The following is a 16,776-nucleotide window of genomic DNA, read 5'->3' as shown; positions in this document are numbered from 1 at the left end:
TTCTCACACGCTCTCTCTTTCTACACACACACACACACACACACACACACAGCAAAACGTTCACCAAAACTAGATTTTAAAAGGATATGATAAAGCTGAAATTGCTAAGAATATTGTAAAGATATTTAAATTTATTTTTAATATCAAATTTAGTTTCACTTAAATATGATATTATTAAAACTCCTGATACTTATTTTAAAAATCATAGTGACATGTTTTGTGAATTATAACGGCTTCATACTACCATTTGCTAAAAAGCTCAAGGAACAGTATTTACTTAGGATGAGACTCACTGCTAACAATAGTGGGTATAAATCTTTATTTCATAGTTTTCTTGATAATTTCTGTTTTATAGGAGTAGGGAAAGTGTCTGTTTTGCCATTTCTCTGTTGTTCATTTATATTTGCAGTATTAGTCTTATCTTCAATCTAAATTTTTTTGCAGAAATCTTCTTAACCAACCCATTTGATGAGGATTCTAGTAAATGGCAACTCCTCTCAACATTTTTTCTCACACCCTCATCCAATTCATCAGCAATCCCTCCCTTCTTGCCATCTCCTATGCTACCATCCTGGGCCAACCCATCATCATGTCTTGGCTCAATTATTGCAAATACCTCCTAACCTGTTTCCCTGCTTCCTCCCTTCCTTCATACAGTCTCTTCTTACAGAACAGCCAACCACTGAGATACCACTCAAATAGAAGTTAGGGCTTGTCTCTCCTAGTTCCAAATACTCCAGTGGTCTCTCATTGCACTCAGAGTAAAATCTAAAGGACTTACTATGGCCTGCCTAGCCCTATCACCTCCTGCCCTCATCAACTCACACTCCCATCCTTGCATACTTGATTCTATCCATATTGGCCTCCTAGCTGTCCTTTGGACTCTTACAAACACATTTGCTCCCTGGGTCTTACACTTCCCTTTGTCTGCCTGCAACCCTCTTAGCTCAGCTCTCTGCATGCTTCCTCCCTTGCTTCCTTCAGGTCTCTACTCACATGATACACGTTCAAGTCTTGACTTCCTTGGCCCCTCTCGATGAAATAGCTGCCCCCCTCCCCAACCCAACCATGTGATCCCCTATCCCTATGTCTTGTTTTGTTCTTCTTCATAGAAGAACTTATCGCCCCTGACATATTATAGCAGTTATTATCCCTGACCTATTACATTTGTGTTCATTACATTTGTGTCCACCACTCTTAAGAATATAAACTCCCTTGAGAGTAGGCACTTTTGTTTTTTTGCTTATTGCTATATCTTCAGTGTCTAAAACAATGTCTGCTATATGATGAACATTCAATAAATATTTACTATTGAATTAGTGGTCACTAATTTCCTAGTATCATTTCTATACCTATAATTGGTTGGCATAGGGTGTTTCTCCTGAAGATGCTTTATTTTTTGTTTTTCTTTTAGTTGTCTTCTTCATTAGATTATAAATGTTGTGTGTGTTATGGCTATATCTACCACTGTTTTTTTAACACCCCAGAAATACCAAAATACTTACATGGAAATTATGACTTTGGATTACTAATAATAAAAAATTTACATAAAAGAGTAGATGATGTTTAAAGCATTTATCTCATGGTGTTCATATATTGTTTGGTCCATCCACCAGAGGGATCTAAAATGCCTGCAGCCTCAGATGTGTTGGTCTCAAACCCAGGAAGGAAAACTCTTTCTTCTAATTTCCAGGCTGCCTCATAAACTTCACAGCAGGATACGGTGTGTTCTGCAGGCTAATCAGCTGAGGGATGCAAAAGTCAACTGAGAGGAAAAGATCTGAAAATCGGAGCATTCTGATTCCTGTAAAATTATTATTTTTATAACTCACATAGTCTAAGTCTACTAATGTTTGTTTCTCTTCAAAGAAAAGACACAAAGATAAATTGAAGACTCTTTAAAGCTCCCAACAAATGGAATCACAATGGAATTTCTCTGAGTGTTTCCAAAATAACTTTATAATGATGATGATGATGGTGATGATGATGATGACAGCTGACACTCACTGAGCATTTACCAGATGCCAGGCATTGTTGCAAGAATTCTGCATATATTAACCTGGTATGATCATGAGAACACCCAGGAAAACCAGAGAGAAAATCTGAAGAAAACAATATAATCCCAAAGACCAGGAAAAATGACTCAGGACTGAAAGTTATTAAACTTGTTTTAAAAATGCAAAGTATCTCTTTCTTTATTTTAAATGTCGAAAAAGGTGTTTAGTATGACCAACCGGTTGAACATTACATGGAATTTAATCTGATTCTTCTATATGTAAGATATTTAATAATTTAGTAAAAAATAATCATTTTAATCTCACAATGATATGGGAATCTTTAATTTCTTGGTTTTCTTCATTTCGTTGGGACTTGTGGTTCACTAAAGTTTTATAAAAGTTGATGCTTTGCTAGTGCAATGGATCATGAAGTTTTGATGTTACTCTACTCTGTTCTATTTCAGTTTAGAGGGAAAGGTAAAAGATGATGATGACCAGGAAGAACAAGGCACTGTTATACATAGTAAGTGCCTGGTAGTCAAAGCCTTTCTAGGCTGGGAACTCTTTGAGGGCATGGACTGCTCCTGTCCCTGCCTTTACATCTCCAACACCTAGCACAGGCCTGGCATGTGGTGCCAGACAGTTGTAATGAAGACTGGAGAGTTTATGTGGGAGTCAATAATGGAGACAATTCCCATCCCCAACCCAACTGGGCACTGAATTAAAAAGAGCTTATAGTTCCTGATGTTTCGTTTTCTCTGGCCTGGGTTTCACAATTCAAGTCAAAGTATCCTATTATGCATTCCAAGAAAAGAAATGATCAAGATAACTCTTAAGACAGATATTAAATAAGTAGTTATCTGATTTCAGGGGGAATTTTAATCGGATCACATACCATAATCCTGGCATCATTTTGTTTTATAAAAATAGGGGCGCCGGATGGCTCGGTTGGTTAGAGCGTGAGCTCTGAACAACAGGGTTGCTGGTTCGATTCCCACATGGGCCAGTGAGCTGCACCCTCCACAACTAGATTGAAGACAATGAGCTGCCGCGGAGCTTCCAGAGGGGCAGCTGGATGGCTCAGTTGATTAGAGTGTGAGCTCTCAACAAGGTTGCGGGTTCAATTCCCACATGGGATGGTGGGCTGTGCCCCCTGCAACTAAAGATTCAAAATGGGAACTGGACTTGGAGCTGAACTGAGCCCTCCACAACTAGATTGAACAACAACAACTTGGAGCTCATGGGCCCTGGAAAAACACAGTGTTCCCCAATATTCCCCAATTAAAAAAAAAAGTTAATTCTATTTAAAAAAAAGTAACTATGCACATGTAAATGTCCATGATGTGATCCATGATGTGATTCCGTGATGTGATGTGATTTGATTGCATTCAATGGAGGACTTCTCATCAACCTGGCCTGTCACAATCTATTTGTGGTAGCCAATGACTCATCGGTTCTAATTGGTATCCTCTACTTCACAGTATGACCTTGGAGAGGTTCCTTGGTCTATTTTTGGCTCAGTTTTCTCATATATGAACTGGTAATAATTACTTTGTAATGTTTTCTACTAGAGAATGATATTAAAAGATTCTCAGTTAAAACTATTTCTGATTTAAACACTGGTAATTTAAGCAATTACTGGTTTTGTAGAGTCTGTGATGGAATTAGAATTGACAAATATACAATATTATATATTATTTTCTTTAAAATGTTTCTTCTACATTTTGCTTAACATTTATACATAATATATCATAAAAATAGGTTTTTATTTTTACTGTTGCTAAAGGAGAAATACTTGAATTAAGAAGTTCTGAATTTATCATAATGAAGTAGAAAAGATTTTGAATAGAAGAGATTGGATTCTACCACCCTATCAACTCTGTTCACTAGTTCTGAGATCTCTCAGCAACCTAATCTCTCTGAGTTTCAGATTCCTTCATCTCTACAACAAAAAGAACACCTCCCAGAGTTGATGTAAGGTTTTTAAAAAATGATAATGTGTATGTGGGGGGGCAGGAGAGCATATGTCATATGCCTAGTCCTCAAAAAAGGTTAGTTATACATATCACTGCTTCCTAAACAAATGCTAACAGGATGAAAGTCCTGGGCTTAAACCAAAAAAATTCTGATTTTATAGAAAGTTATTTAAAATAATGTACAGTATTAAGATATTGATACACCATTTAATAAAACTAGGAACATGTTTTTATATAAAAAGTTAAAACATGAAGATATTAGTCTATTCGAATGAAAATATTTTCTCCTCATTGTAAAAATATACACTTAAAATATAATTCTAGAGCCAGTTATGAAAGATTTTCTAAGTTGCTCTGAAGTAGCTAATCTTTTTAATTAGCCAAGAAGTGAGGGTAGAGAATATGTCTATTGTATACACTACTGTGTATCTAGCAGTCAGCAGAGCGCCTGGCCAGAGTAGGTGCTCAATAAATACTTGCAGAATGAATGCATAGAGAGTGGATGGATTTTTGAACTAGAGAGGTTATGTTTGAATCACAGCTACGTATTAGAAGATCGATCTCCAAAGGTTGATAACAAGAATGAAAGGGGTAACACATGAAAATTATCTGGCACGGTTATTAAAGTGTTTCCCTTAGTGCTGTTCATACTTTTGCAAATTCATAGTATTACATGTTAAGATCAAATAGGTTTCCAAATGACCAGATTAATAAACTGCCACATGTATTCCTCTTACATATGCGTAGAGAAAGATAGTATGTGTAGTTAAACTCTATTCAATAAATCTTTGGCTTATAGTGGGACCAGTGGGACCTCTGGTGGGACCAGTTTTGGCATCAGTGGGACCAGACTGTTCAGAAAAAGTAATTCCAGCATCAAGGCTTTTAAAAGAAGTCTGCATTACTCATTCAGTTTTTCTGCACGTGACTTTTGGTTGCCTTTTTAGCCAGTGACCCTAGATTTTAACTAATGAATTCCAGCTGTTGTAATTTTGCCTTCCAGCCCTTGTCATTTAACTTCCTGTCTTCCTGGTCTCACATCCTTAAAGTTCTTACAGGAAAAATGAGACAGTGCCAAAGTTTTCAAATAAGGTCTCGTATCTTCTTGAGGGGAGAGTGCTTTCTAACAAGGGCTCCCAGCTTTTACACTGGTGGAAAAAGAAACATTCATTGTTAGAAATTACATGCCTAACAACCTCCAATGTGTCAAAAACCCTTTCGTGGTTTTTAATATTATATAAGCAAAGCATTCAGTAAGGTAAGTCCTTTATTTAATATTATATAAAGCAAATCAAGAAAGTCCACCGTTGAATACTAAATGTAACTGCAAACACCTACGATGGAGAGGCAATTCCTTGGTAAAGATGCAATGAAAGAAACATTTAGCATACAGAACAATACAGATCAGCTTTTCTGAACCATGCTGAGAACCATCTGTTAGCAAACCGGCAAAAGGTTTTGTCAAATGTCAACATGAAAAACTTGGCTGTGGGGAAAATGTGAGCAAGGCAAGCCTAAAGCAATAGACAAGCCCAAGTGCACGAAGAAAACACCATGAGAATGGGGTGAACCTGGGCCTCGAGACCTCTATGCTGGTGACTCCTATTACATTCAGAAATACTCTTTAACCTATCCACATTTCTTTCTAAATCTGATCATTCTTTTATGGGGACCACTAATAAGTGCATTAGTAAATGCAACTTCCATTATATTAAACACTGAAAGCCATGCTTTTCCTCCAGAATGCACCTGATCCTACCAGGCTGCATCCCTGACTAGCCCAATAGCCATTTGGCCCTTCTACTTAAATTCAAAATGACACATTTCCCAGGGGCTCCAAAAGACTTTTGAAAATGGCATCAAATTCAGTTATAAACTCATTTTCTGAATTGCTTTCATCTATGCCTGTTTGCATAACCCATCCTTCCAAGCTCCGTTCAAAATCTACTGACTCCATTAGCCACACTGACACTAACTGGTTCTCATCTTAGTTTATGTGTTTTTAACCTCCATTATAACACTAGTTGTAACTGGAACCATCTGCTCTGTTATGTCTGAAAATGATATAGAGCAAGATCAGGCCTTTTCTTCTCATCCATCACAACACCCAGCAATATGCTTTGCATACAAGATGTGCTCATAAAGAAGGGAAGATGAAGTAAACAGGGAGAAAGTAAGGTCAGGGAAGAGACATTTCTCTGGGTCTTTGATGAAATGGATAACAATCCTGTTATTTTATTTCAAATGGCTCATAGAAAAAGGTTAAAAAATTGAAATTTTAATTATTTATTTTCACTATATTTGCTTGATTTTTATGTTATAAATTACTAGTTATCTTGATGATGAACAAGACATTGCTGATGGAAAAGAACAAGAATGGAATAATAGACAATATTTGTGAAATTCCGAAAACAGATTCTGTGATTAGTGCTTTAAGTGCATATTCTCATTTAATCCTCATAACAACTCAAAGAAATAGATACTATTATCCTCTTTTGCAATAAAATGAGTCTTAACTAGGTAAAGTAGATTACCCACAGTCACACCACTAGTAATAGATCTAAGATTCAAACCCAAGTCCGTCTGACACCAGATTCCTCACCCACTTGCTGGGTACAGAGAAAATACAGGGACAACACTAAAATGCCTTCCCAAAGAGTTTTTTAAGTGCTATCTAAACAACTTATTATTTTCAAGCAAATGGTTTACTCAGAATTTGTGTGATTATATTATTTATTTTCTCTTTTACATGGATTTTTCTGGGATTGTATAGATATAGCCTTAGCACTTAGCATGGGACCAAACACAGAGAAGGTACTTAGTAAATATTCATTGAGTTCATAGTCTTGGTCAACTAATACAACAGTTTTGAGTCTTAATTTCCTCAAAAATGAATAAAATGATAGTGTAAATATACTTGGAAAACTGGTATGAAGAATAAAATTGCAATGATATTACTTCTAGAAATATCGAGATGTATGGAAATATTTAGAATGTATAGACTCAATGCATTTTTTCCCCAAATCAAGGACTTAAAATAGATCTGTTGGGTCCATTTTACTGTTCTTACCTTCCCGGATAGCTGTAAATGGGACTCCTTCTTCTTCATTCATGCTGATGACTTTTAAAGCCACTAGTTGTCTGTTTATCCTAGCAGAATGGGGGGAAAGGACACACATTCAGATGATTCAGAGCAGAATTTTATACTAAGGATAGTTAAATAAAAACAGTTTTTCTTCAAAATATATTCCAGCATATGAATCTACAATTTTTTTAAAGTAAAAAGTTTAAAAGTCATATACCAGGGGTACCAAAAAACTGTATACAAGTGCACACTTTGGTCAATGTTGCTCAAGCAGTAGTTCACCGCAATCACAAGTGTCTGGACGCTGATGGTAACCACTTTGAGCACCTCTTGTAATTGCAGAAGTCAAACGTGACTTGTATTCATCTTTTGTCATAGGTATATATTGAGTATTACAATTTTAATACAATTTTCCTTTCTTAAAATATGTATATGTTTTTGGCTATATATATATATATATATATATATATATGCATATATACATATGTATATGTATATATGCATATATATGACTTTCTTTTCCCTCTTTACCAAAGTGGTAACTGTTCATTAATAAAAATTTGGAGAATAGAGAAAAGCAGAGAACGCCCCCACCCCACAACAAAGTCCATCTTCATAATATTTTCATGTATATTGTTCCTTTTATTTCCCTTTGCACACTTATCTGAACCATCCTTATTTTTCATTGGAATTATTGTAGTGACCTCCTAAACAATCTCCTTGCTTGTACACTTGTAACCCTACTGTCTATTCTCAACAGAGTAGCCGGGGCATCCTTTTTAAGTAAAAGTCAAAACAAATCACTGCTCTACTCCAAATACACCAGTATCTCTGCATTTGACTCTGAATACAAGCCAAATTCTTGTGGCCTCCTAGGTGCTACTGATCTGCCCCATCCCACCATTCTCTCTCTTCATCTCCTGCTCTCCACTTATTGTTTTGCTTGCTGATGTAAGCTAAGTGCTGGACAACAGAGATTTTAATGCAAGTATAAATATATTACTTTTAGTACAGTGGGATTCATATCATAGAATAGCTTCTTATTAATAACTTGTTTTTCCTCCTTTAACTTTTTCATTCTTGTATTATGATATTTAATTATGACATAATATTTCATCACATAAATGTACTACAATGGGTTCAGCCGATTCCAAATGCTTTTAAATTTTTTCTAACTTTTGACTATTTTAAAAATAGTGATGATCATATTTGTAGATCAATCTTTTCACACAGCCCCTATTATTTTTATAGGGTAATGGTGCAATTGCTAAATTAAAGAGTATGCTGGGCATTTTTACTGTTTTGAACGCATGTTTCCAAACTGTGCCACAGAGTAATCACACCACTCACTGGTCATAAAAATGGCCATTCCAGCAACCCCTTGCCAAAACTGGGCTGAGCTGTTTTTTGTTTTGTTTTTATTTTTTAAGATTTCATTTTTTTAGAATAGTTTTAAGTTTATAGAAAAAATTGAGAAGATAGAACAAAGAGTTCCCGTATACTTCACAAACAAAAGGTTTTTTGGTCAAATATGTTTGGAAAATGCTTCACACTTTTTAAATTTTCTCATTCTTTCTTAGAGAGTCCTGGTCTACATTAACATTTTAAAGATGTCAAGAGCACCACAATAAAGGATCACATTTGATTTTGTTCTAGGATACGCTGTGTCAATTTGACAATGGTATGTTTCAACTGAAAGCACTATAAAGATGTCTCAGAATTGGGGCTCTCTAGAACATACTTGGATAGATGGGGCACCATGGACATTTCCAATCTTCCCTTATGGATTCTGACTTAAGTGTTACGTATTGACAGACCCTTCCAGCCCAAAGGTTACACGGAATTCTTTTATCCTACTAGTTCCTAGATTTTTTTTTTTTTCATTTAACTCTAATCCACTGGGAATTCATATTGTATATTTTTTTCCAAATTGCTAACAATTGTCCCAGCTCTTTTCCCAGGACCGTCTTCTTTTCCCTGCTGAGTTGACATGCCACCATAATTATATATTAGACCTTACTAATACTTGGATTTGTGACTTTTCTCGTCTTTTTAAACTCCTATATTTTTTTTTTATTAATTAATTTATTTATTAGTTTCAGGTGTACAAAACAAGGTAATACTTAGACGTTCATCATTTTTATCCCTCATACTGTGAACCCCCCTCCCCCCATCCACTATCCCTCCGACCTCACACTGAACCATCACATTATATATATAAAATTATAGTTGGCATTCATTAATGTTTAGCTTCTGATGTACAATGCCATGATCAGGTATCCACAGTATCCCTGAGGTGGTCTCCCAAATAGGACGCATGTCCATCGGATACCCAACAAAATCTTTACAACATTATAGAATACCTTCCCCAAATTAATTTTCAAAAGAAAAACCCTGAGGCCATCTTGTGGTTACCAGCTGCTTCCAAATCCCTTCACCTTTCCCCTTATCCCCAACCCCCTCCCACACACCCATCTAACCACTCTCGGTTTTTTCTCTGCGTCCCCAAAACTGACTCTGATTAGTTCATTCACATAGTCTTTTCTTTAGATTCCATATATAAGTGAGATCATATGGTACTTGTCTTTCTCTTTCTGACTTATTTCACTTAACATAATGTTCTCTAGATCCATCCATGTTGCTGCAAATGATAAGATTTCTTTCTTCTTTATGGCTGCGTAATACTCCATTGTATAAATGTACCACAGCTTCTTAATCCAGTCATCTACCGATGGGCATTTTGGTTGTTTCCATATCTTGGCTATTGTGTAAAGTGCTGCAATAAACATAGGAGTGCATACAGATTTTTGAATTGGAGTTTTGGATTTCTCCGGGTAGATGCCTAGGAGTGGAATTACTGGATCATAGGGTAGTTCCATTTTCAGCTTCCTGAGATACCTCCATACTGTTTTCCATAGTGGCTGCACTAATCTGCAGTCCCACCAACAGTGCACTAGCGTTCCCTTTTCTCCACATCCGCGCCAGCATTTGTTGTTTGTTGATTTAAAACTCCTATATTTTTTTATCTGTCTTTTTTTATACTTGTGTTATACTATTTTAATTACCGTGTTTTGCCAAATATAATACACTCGTGTATAATGCGTACCCACGTTTTTGGCCCAAACTTTCAGGGACGAAATGTTTCGTTTTAATTTTTTTAATTCAAATTTTTACTTGTTAACATTTAGGTACTTGGTTTTTGTATTACAAAAGAATTTTAGCATTTATTTTTTAACATATTGTGGTACAAGAAATTTTATGTAACAAATAATTACAAAACACAGGAACAGATACAAGGTACAAGAAATCTTATGTACTGGTAACAAATTTACGGTATTTACGCATCTTGGAAGGCCAAGAACTCTTTGTTGTTGCAAGTTCCTCGTAAGTTCAACAAAACCGATTAGCGTATTCCAGGGTATTATTTTGCATACGGATATTGTTATTGATTTCTAGAGTTACACTTTTAACTTCTAAGCATAAATAAAAGAATTAAAAACATTTATATAGATACGGAATTACTACTACCCATGTATAAAGCACATCGTTATTTTTCCCTCACAAGTTTGGACAAAGTACGCATTATACATGGCAAAATACGGTATTGTAGCTTTTGAACACGTTTAGCATACGTTAAGACTATACATTAGAGAATGATTGACGTCTTTGCACTATTACATTTTTTAATCCAAATCCCTGGAATGATCTACAAGACCCTATACAACAGCCCTACAGTGACTGCAACACCTCTCCGTCCTCATCTCCTTCCACTCTCCTCTTCAAGGGCTACGCCTGCTTCTGCCTCTGGGATTTCTTCCTTGCTGTTCCCTCTGCCTGAAGCTGATTTTAATTGAAGCACGGGAAGCTTTGCTTTCAAGGCTATTTAAATCATCATGTCTCTTCCTATTGACTATGGTGTCTTGCATAGGTCCCAAACTTCTGCCATGTGTCACCTGGCTTTACAATGTCACATCAGGGGAGTCTCTTCCTGGTGGAGTCACTCACCTGCTAATCCCCTTGTAAACTGTAGCATAAGAACCTTCACCCAGCTTCTCCAAGTTCAAGTAAGATGAGGCTGCCCCAAAAGGGAGGCTCTTCCTCTGCTTGAGGGGAACAGGGAGAGATGAGAGGTAGCAAAGAAAGAAAGCATCTTTTTTTATGTTGATATTTTATTTTTCCCCCAGAAAAACTTGCCAGAAGGTCTGCTCAGTAATTACTCTGGAAATAGGGCCAGCCTCCCTAGACCAGCACACATTACATTCTTGATCAACGTCAGCTGCTCACTCACCCACTGAAAACCTTGACTCAGATCCTCTTCCTGAAAAGAATCACTATTACTCCGTGGCCTTTTACTCTTGAACTTCCAGTCACGGGCAGCCTGACGTCCCCTGGGGTGAAATGAAGTCATGGAACATGATGCTTCTTTTAGGTTTGTTAGCTAGAGAAAAAAAGAAAGTGCAGGAATAAAATTTATGCAAAGTCAAGAATCAGTGGCTAGCATAAACCATTTTTTCTTTATTTGCCTGATTTTCACTCTTCAAATGTTTTCTAAGCTTCCTATACTCCAAAAGGCACCTTTCCTCAAAGTCAGATCCCTAAAATAACCCCAAACAAAATGATATCAATAGCTGAAACATTACATTCTTTCTTCACCTGAAAATATGTCTTTAACACTCAGGTTAACCTAAATTTCTCTGATGGACAATTTCTGATTTTTCCCTGTTTAATTCAGACTTTTTTTTTTCATGTCCCCTTCATTTATTTCTTTAGGGGAATAATTTCCTAGTATGGTATTGCTAATAACCATGAGCTAATTATTGAATTTTGAGTCCACAGCATACCAATACTGCAGCTTCCTTTCTAAGAGTCAGCTCTGTAGTTTATTACTGCAGAGATTTTAAGCGAATAACAACTACTTTCTTGACTACAAGTCAAGTGAGTTTTGTGCAGCTCAAAACATAATAAGATTATTTTTTCCTCTTGGTTTACAAGGAAAATCCCCAAATTTGATAACAACAGCCATAAATTCTCTGGGACTTTAATAGACTTTTCTTTTTATTGGTTTAGACCCACGGCAGAAAAATCAGACCCTGCTCCAGAAAGGGAGCCTGTGACCTCCGTGGTTTCTCAGTAGAGGGAGATGCTCCTCCGGAGATACAAATACCTCGATCGCAGCCTCTGTCATCACAGGCGCATTCCTCTGACAGCTGTGCGCATCGCTTCCCTCCCAACAGCGATGGCAGCTGCATCCAGGCTGGAGAGTCTTTGCACACAGCTCTTGACCCATAATCTTCTAGGCTCAAGAAGAAAACCCACACTTGCACCTCTCCCCCTCTGCCCCTCCTATCCTCGTTCACTGTTTTTTTGCCAGAGGTCAGTAATGCTGGAGCGTTCATATGACTCACATGAGGGTTCTGCCTGGAGCAGCCTCATGACTTCAGCAGTTTTCCTTTATTGGTACAAGAAACCATACATTGGAAAGGCGGCTGCCTGCACTCGTACGTGCACAACTGAAAACAGGATGGCTAACAGTGGATAGAATAAAACTCGGCACAGTAAAGGCTCTTATTCCAGCCACAAGTTAGTTCTAATGGTATACATAGTTTTAATGAATTTACGTTGCTTATCCATGTAAATAATAATGATATTTATTAGGCTTCCCTGGTGCTGACGTGGACGTGTTGAGAGGTATTTTCTCCCTTTCATTTGAGAACATTATGCTTTTCAAACTTTAGAATATATTTGCAACCTAGCCAACTCTTAGTAGTAAAATAAACCACTGAATCATAGAACAGGAAGAAACCTGAAGCTATCTACTCCATCTCTTTGCCTTCAAGTAATAGTGTATTTAATAGTCCCAGAGGGTAGTCATTCATTCATTCATTGATTCAAAAACTATCTAGTGAGCACCTGTGTTGTTATTACTATACAGATAACAGTTAACCAATGGTGGAGAGAGAGGGGTTTGCATGAAATATCTTCTTCTCTCCCTCTTTCCTTCCCTCTCTTCAGCTTCCTTCCTTAAATTTAATGTTTACTATAATAATATAATCGCATGTCAAGGATCTAGCTTAGTTAGTTTGTAGTCTCTGAAAAGAACTTTTTTTCTGTCATAAGCTCCTAAGGTTGGTTATTGCCACAATAATGTACTAATCTGAGTGAGACTGAATGTAGGATACATGCACACACACACACACACACACAATCATTATCATTAAGGGAAAAAATAAATCATGTCTATTATCACAACAATATTTATGTATATTTGATATCTGAATCTCACAATAGATTTTTAAAAACCTTTCAGATAATTTAATTATGAGCATGTATTGAAGTTTTATTTCAAAATTGCCACAAGGAAAGAGACATTAGAGACATTTAGTTTAAAACAAAAGTGACTAGGTACATTAATACAAAAAAGGAATATTTGGTTAAAGACTTTTAAACTTTTGACTGACAATCAATAGAAAGTGAGAGAAGCTAGTATCTCAGAATGTTTCTTAATTCCATTAGAATTTATCATAATTAGATTATATTTTATCAGCAATGCTGATTTCTTCCTAAAAGGAGATTGTTAACTTTATCATACAAAAATTATATTCCAGATCACGTTTGAGGCAGTTTTTTATTATCACTCTCTAATTATCATAAATTTTATAATTTTTAAAAGGTTAGCATTTTTATTATCTTAGGGGGTAATTCATCTAAGTCACAAGTTGCTGAACTAAAATAGCCTGATTTTTTTTTAAAGGTTTAAATGCTATATTTAGATACCAGAATGGGCTACTGAGGGCAATTGTAAAAGACCCTTCAGAATTTTCAAAAATAAAATAATTTATGGTCTTGTATAAAGTCAGTGAAAAATATTAAAATCAAATTACTTCTTAAGATGTTTTCTAGCTCTGGGTCTGAAACAATTTTTGTTACCAAAGATTTCTGAATAAGGATGGAATACTTAGAAGATTTCATTTTGAACCGCGAATCAGACCCAGTTTGAACGCCACTCCAGGTTGGCCAGAACTATCTCAGAGGCCTGGTCGGCTTTCTAGTGGGAGAAGCCCACCATGCTGTTTTGAAGCATGGCCACTGTTAACTGCTATCTCCTACTGTCATAGACCAAAGAACCCCCACACAAGAAGCTGACAACAAGAAGAGATCCCTTTGTCTGGTTACCAGCCTTCATGGAACAACAGAGGCTCTGGCTTCTCCAGGAACTTCCTGCAAGGGCCAGGAGAAACAATTGAGAAATTCAGGAAGTCCCATGGAGGTATTTCCATTATGAAACCAGCAATGTTGTTGTGGACCTGGATCCAGCTCGGAAATATGCTCTATTTATTTGCTCTCCCTCCTTCTCTACTTTACTCTCACTTCCTCCTCATTTCTACTTCCCTGAGATTGCACATGACACCCTCACCCCCTCAAAATTAAGTGTTAGCACATAAGCTTTTGTTTGAGGCTCTGTTTCCAGGGAATCTGTGTTAACACTAATGGTTGGCATTTTTTAAATAGCAGTAAAATTATAGGTTATTGATAATTTCAGGCTAGCTTCTCCCACACTACATTTTTGGAGTCCTTTTTCCTTCCTCAATTGGTGTATATTCAAACTACAATATTTAATTGAAGGTCTGCACTTTTCCAATTTTTGCATTCTGTCTTTATTTAATTTAGCCAGATTATTAGGAATTATGGTCTAATTATAACCTTTCTACAATATATAGATTATCGCAAGCATTCAACAGATGGCAACAAGAGAAATAATGTGAAATTTGTGTTAAAAACTTTTAAAATAATCCATAGATACCACACAATAAAATATATTAAAAAAGGACATCTCTATATAATGATTTGCAGTGATCATCAAAATATATTAAGTGAAAAAAGCAAAATGCTTTTGTGTATTACCTTTTGTGGCAAAGAAATGTGGGAAAATAAAGTAGTCAGTAGTTTTACTAATAGTACCAGTATTACTATTATTATTTTGAAACTGCTGTTGGTGTATTTTAGGATTAAAGAGTCATTATGCTAATGTGATTAGAAATCAAACTTTTTAGCATAAGACAAAATAGACATAAATATCAAATCAAATAAATCAAGTAAAAATATGTGATCTTAAATTTGATTGGAAACATTGGTAGGATATTTTTCCTTTAAAAAAAAAAGAACCAAAAAGATCTAGAAACAATGACAACTCAACAGCAATGAGCAATCTTAGTGCTTAGTTTGTGGTCACTAAATAAGATTTTCTGTCTCGTCCAGCACAAGAGTTTTGGGGAGTTAGAAGGGTGGCACAAGGTTAAAAAAGACAGTAGATGAGAATAGAGTGCAAGCGGGGCCAAATGACTGCAGCCTCAAGGACTGAGCCACGAATTGGCCAACGCAGGGCTTTTATTAGTTAGATGTGGAAGTAAAAGAAGTAAAGCTTGTCAATCTCAAGATCTGTGAATCCTATACATTACAATAGAAAACTGATTTAAGCCAATCACCCTTGCCTGCAGGCAGCTGAACTGTAAGTCCCAGGATAAGTACTTCACCAAGGGATAAGTACTTCACCAAGGGATAAGTACTTCACCAAGGGATAAAACCTTCATGCATATGAATAGATGGAGAGCACATCACTGAGTCACTTCCCCTGCAGGTTGTGGGAAGGAATGCAGCCACAGAGGCAGAGGATCTCCTTAGCTGGGGGAAGGTGGGGGTCTGTGCCCACCTCTATCTACCCCCGAGTTCCCCAGATGGTCCCCACATCTGTGATTGCATGGCTATGTCTGGCTTGGGTTGTCCCCCCTGCCCCCGTGGGGAGTCGTACCCGTCTTTGACTAGCCAGCCATTTTTCTGGGGCTAAACAGGGAGACATAAGGTGTAAGCACAAAGGTGGAGCAAAGTCCCTGAAAGGATCTGTCTCACAGACTCTCCTTTCTTTAGGGGCAGGTACGAGGACACAGACGGGTAGATTGCTGCATGGTAACAATTTTCCATTAAAAAGAACCAAGCATCTATGGAAAAATGGTGGATGAATGTCTGGAGCATGAAACCTTAGAAATGATCAAGAAAGATATTCCAGACTAATCTTAAATTAAAGGGAGTCATGTCAAAAGGACATAGGAGTCAACTTGTAGGGACTCTCATTTGGCTTAAGATGAGACAATTTGAATATGAAAAAGAATAATGACTGTACTGGATTAAAACATACAACATATGTAAAATTCATAATCTTATAGTGATTATAAACAAAAATAGTCAGTTGGAGGTTTTTAGTGCACTAACTCATTACTCTGAATATTGGTAAAGGGGGGAAAAATCAAGTATGTATTTTGCCTGTTCTATTCCAATTGTTTTTCCTAGGTTATCAAATAGTTAGAAGGGAAAATTCTTCCTCATAGAAGAATTTCAGCTAATAAAGGCAGAAGAAATGATAGGAGTAGAAATTCACTATTTGCAATCCCTAATATAAATAGATAAAGGCAATAATCATCAATGGATGCTAAAATCATTAGGTGAAAGATTGCTGAGCTTTGCAATGAAGGGTCAGGTGGATGCCATTCTGAATCCACTGATCAATCGTAGCTCCACTAAATTTGAGACATCCAGACATTATGGGCCTCCTGATGTGGTACAAGAACACTGCACCACCTGTGATGTATTTTTGAGTAAAGAAAAGTTTAGTCTAAATCTAATCAAATGTCTAGATCTGAAATCAAATTATAAGTAGTACAGAGGA

General features: G+C 36.6%; 1 protein-coding gene across 4 annotated transcripts in view; it reads right to left on the bottom strand.

The window, feature by feature from the left end:
* Positions 1–16,776, bottom strand: part of CDK15 (cyclin dependent kinase 15) — a gene marked incomplete at its 5' end in the record, with an annotated part of 97,546 nt that overhangs the window by 66,488 nt on the left and 14,282 nt on the right. Inside the window, 4 exons of one of the 4 annotated variants that reach the window (XM_081051807.1) lie at positions 7,044–7,123; positions 11,064–11,161; positions 11,347–11,496; positions 12,223–12,345. In XM_081051807.1, the coding sequence (XP_080907933.1) occupies positions 7,044–7,123; positions 11,064–11,161; positions 11,347–11,496; positions 12,223–12,345 (451 nt within the window). Of the gene's footprint in view, positions 1–7,043; positions 7,124–11,063; positions 11,162–11,346; positions 11,497–12,222; positions 12,346–16,776 lie in introns of those variants that run through there. The other 3 variants (XM_081051808.1, XM_081051809.1, XM_081051810.1) reach the window with 3 other exon arrangements.

The sequence above is a fragment of the Rhinolophus hipposideros genome (assembly GCF_964194185.1).
Source record: "Rhinolophus hipposideros genome assembly, chromosome: 6".
Classification (NCBI taxonomy): Eukaryota; Metazoa; Chordata; class Mammalia; order Chiroptera; family Rhinolophidae; genus Rhinolophus; species Rhinolophus hipposideros.
The sequence above is the reverse complement of the archived record's forward strand: the minus strand, read 5'-3'. Positions and strand labels throughout refer to the sequence as shown.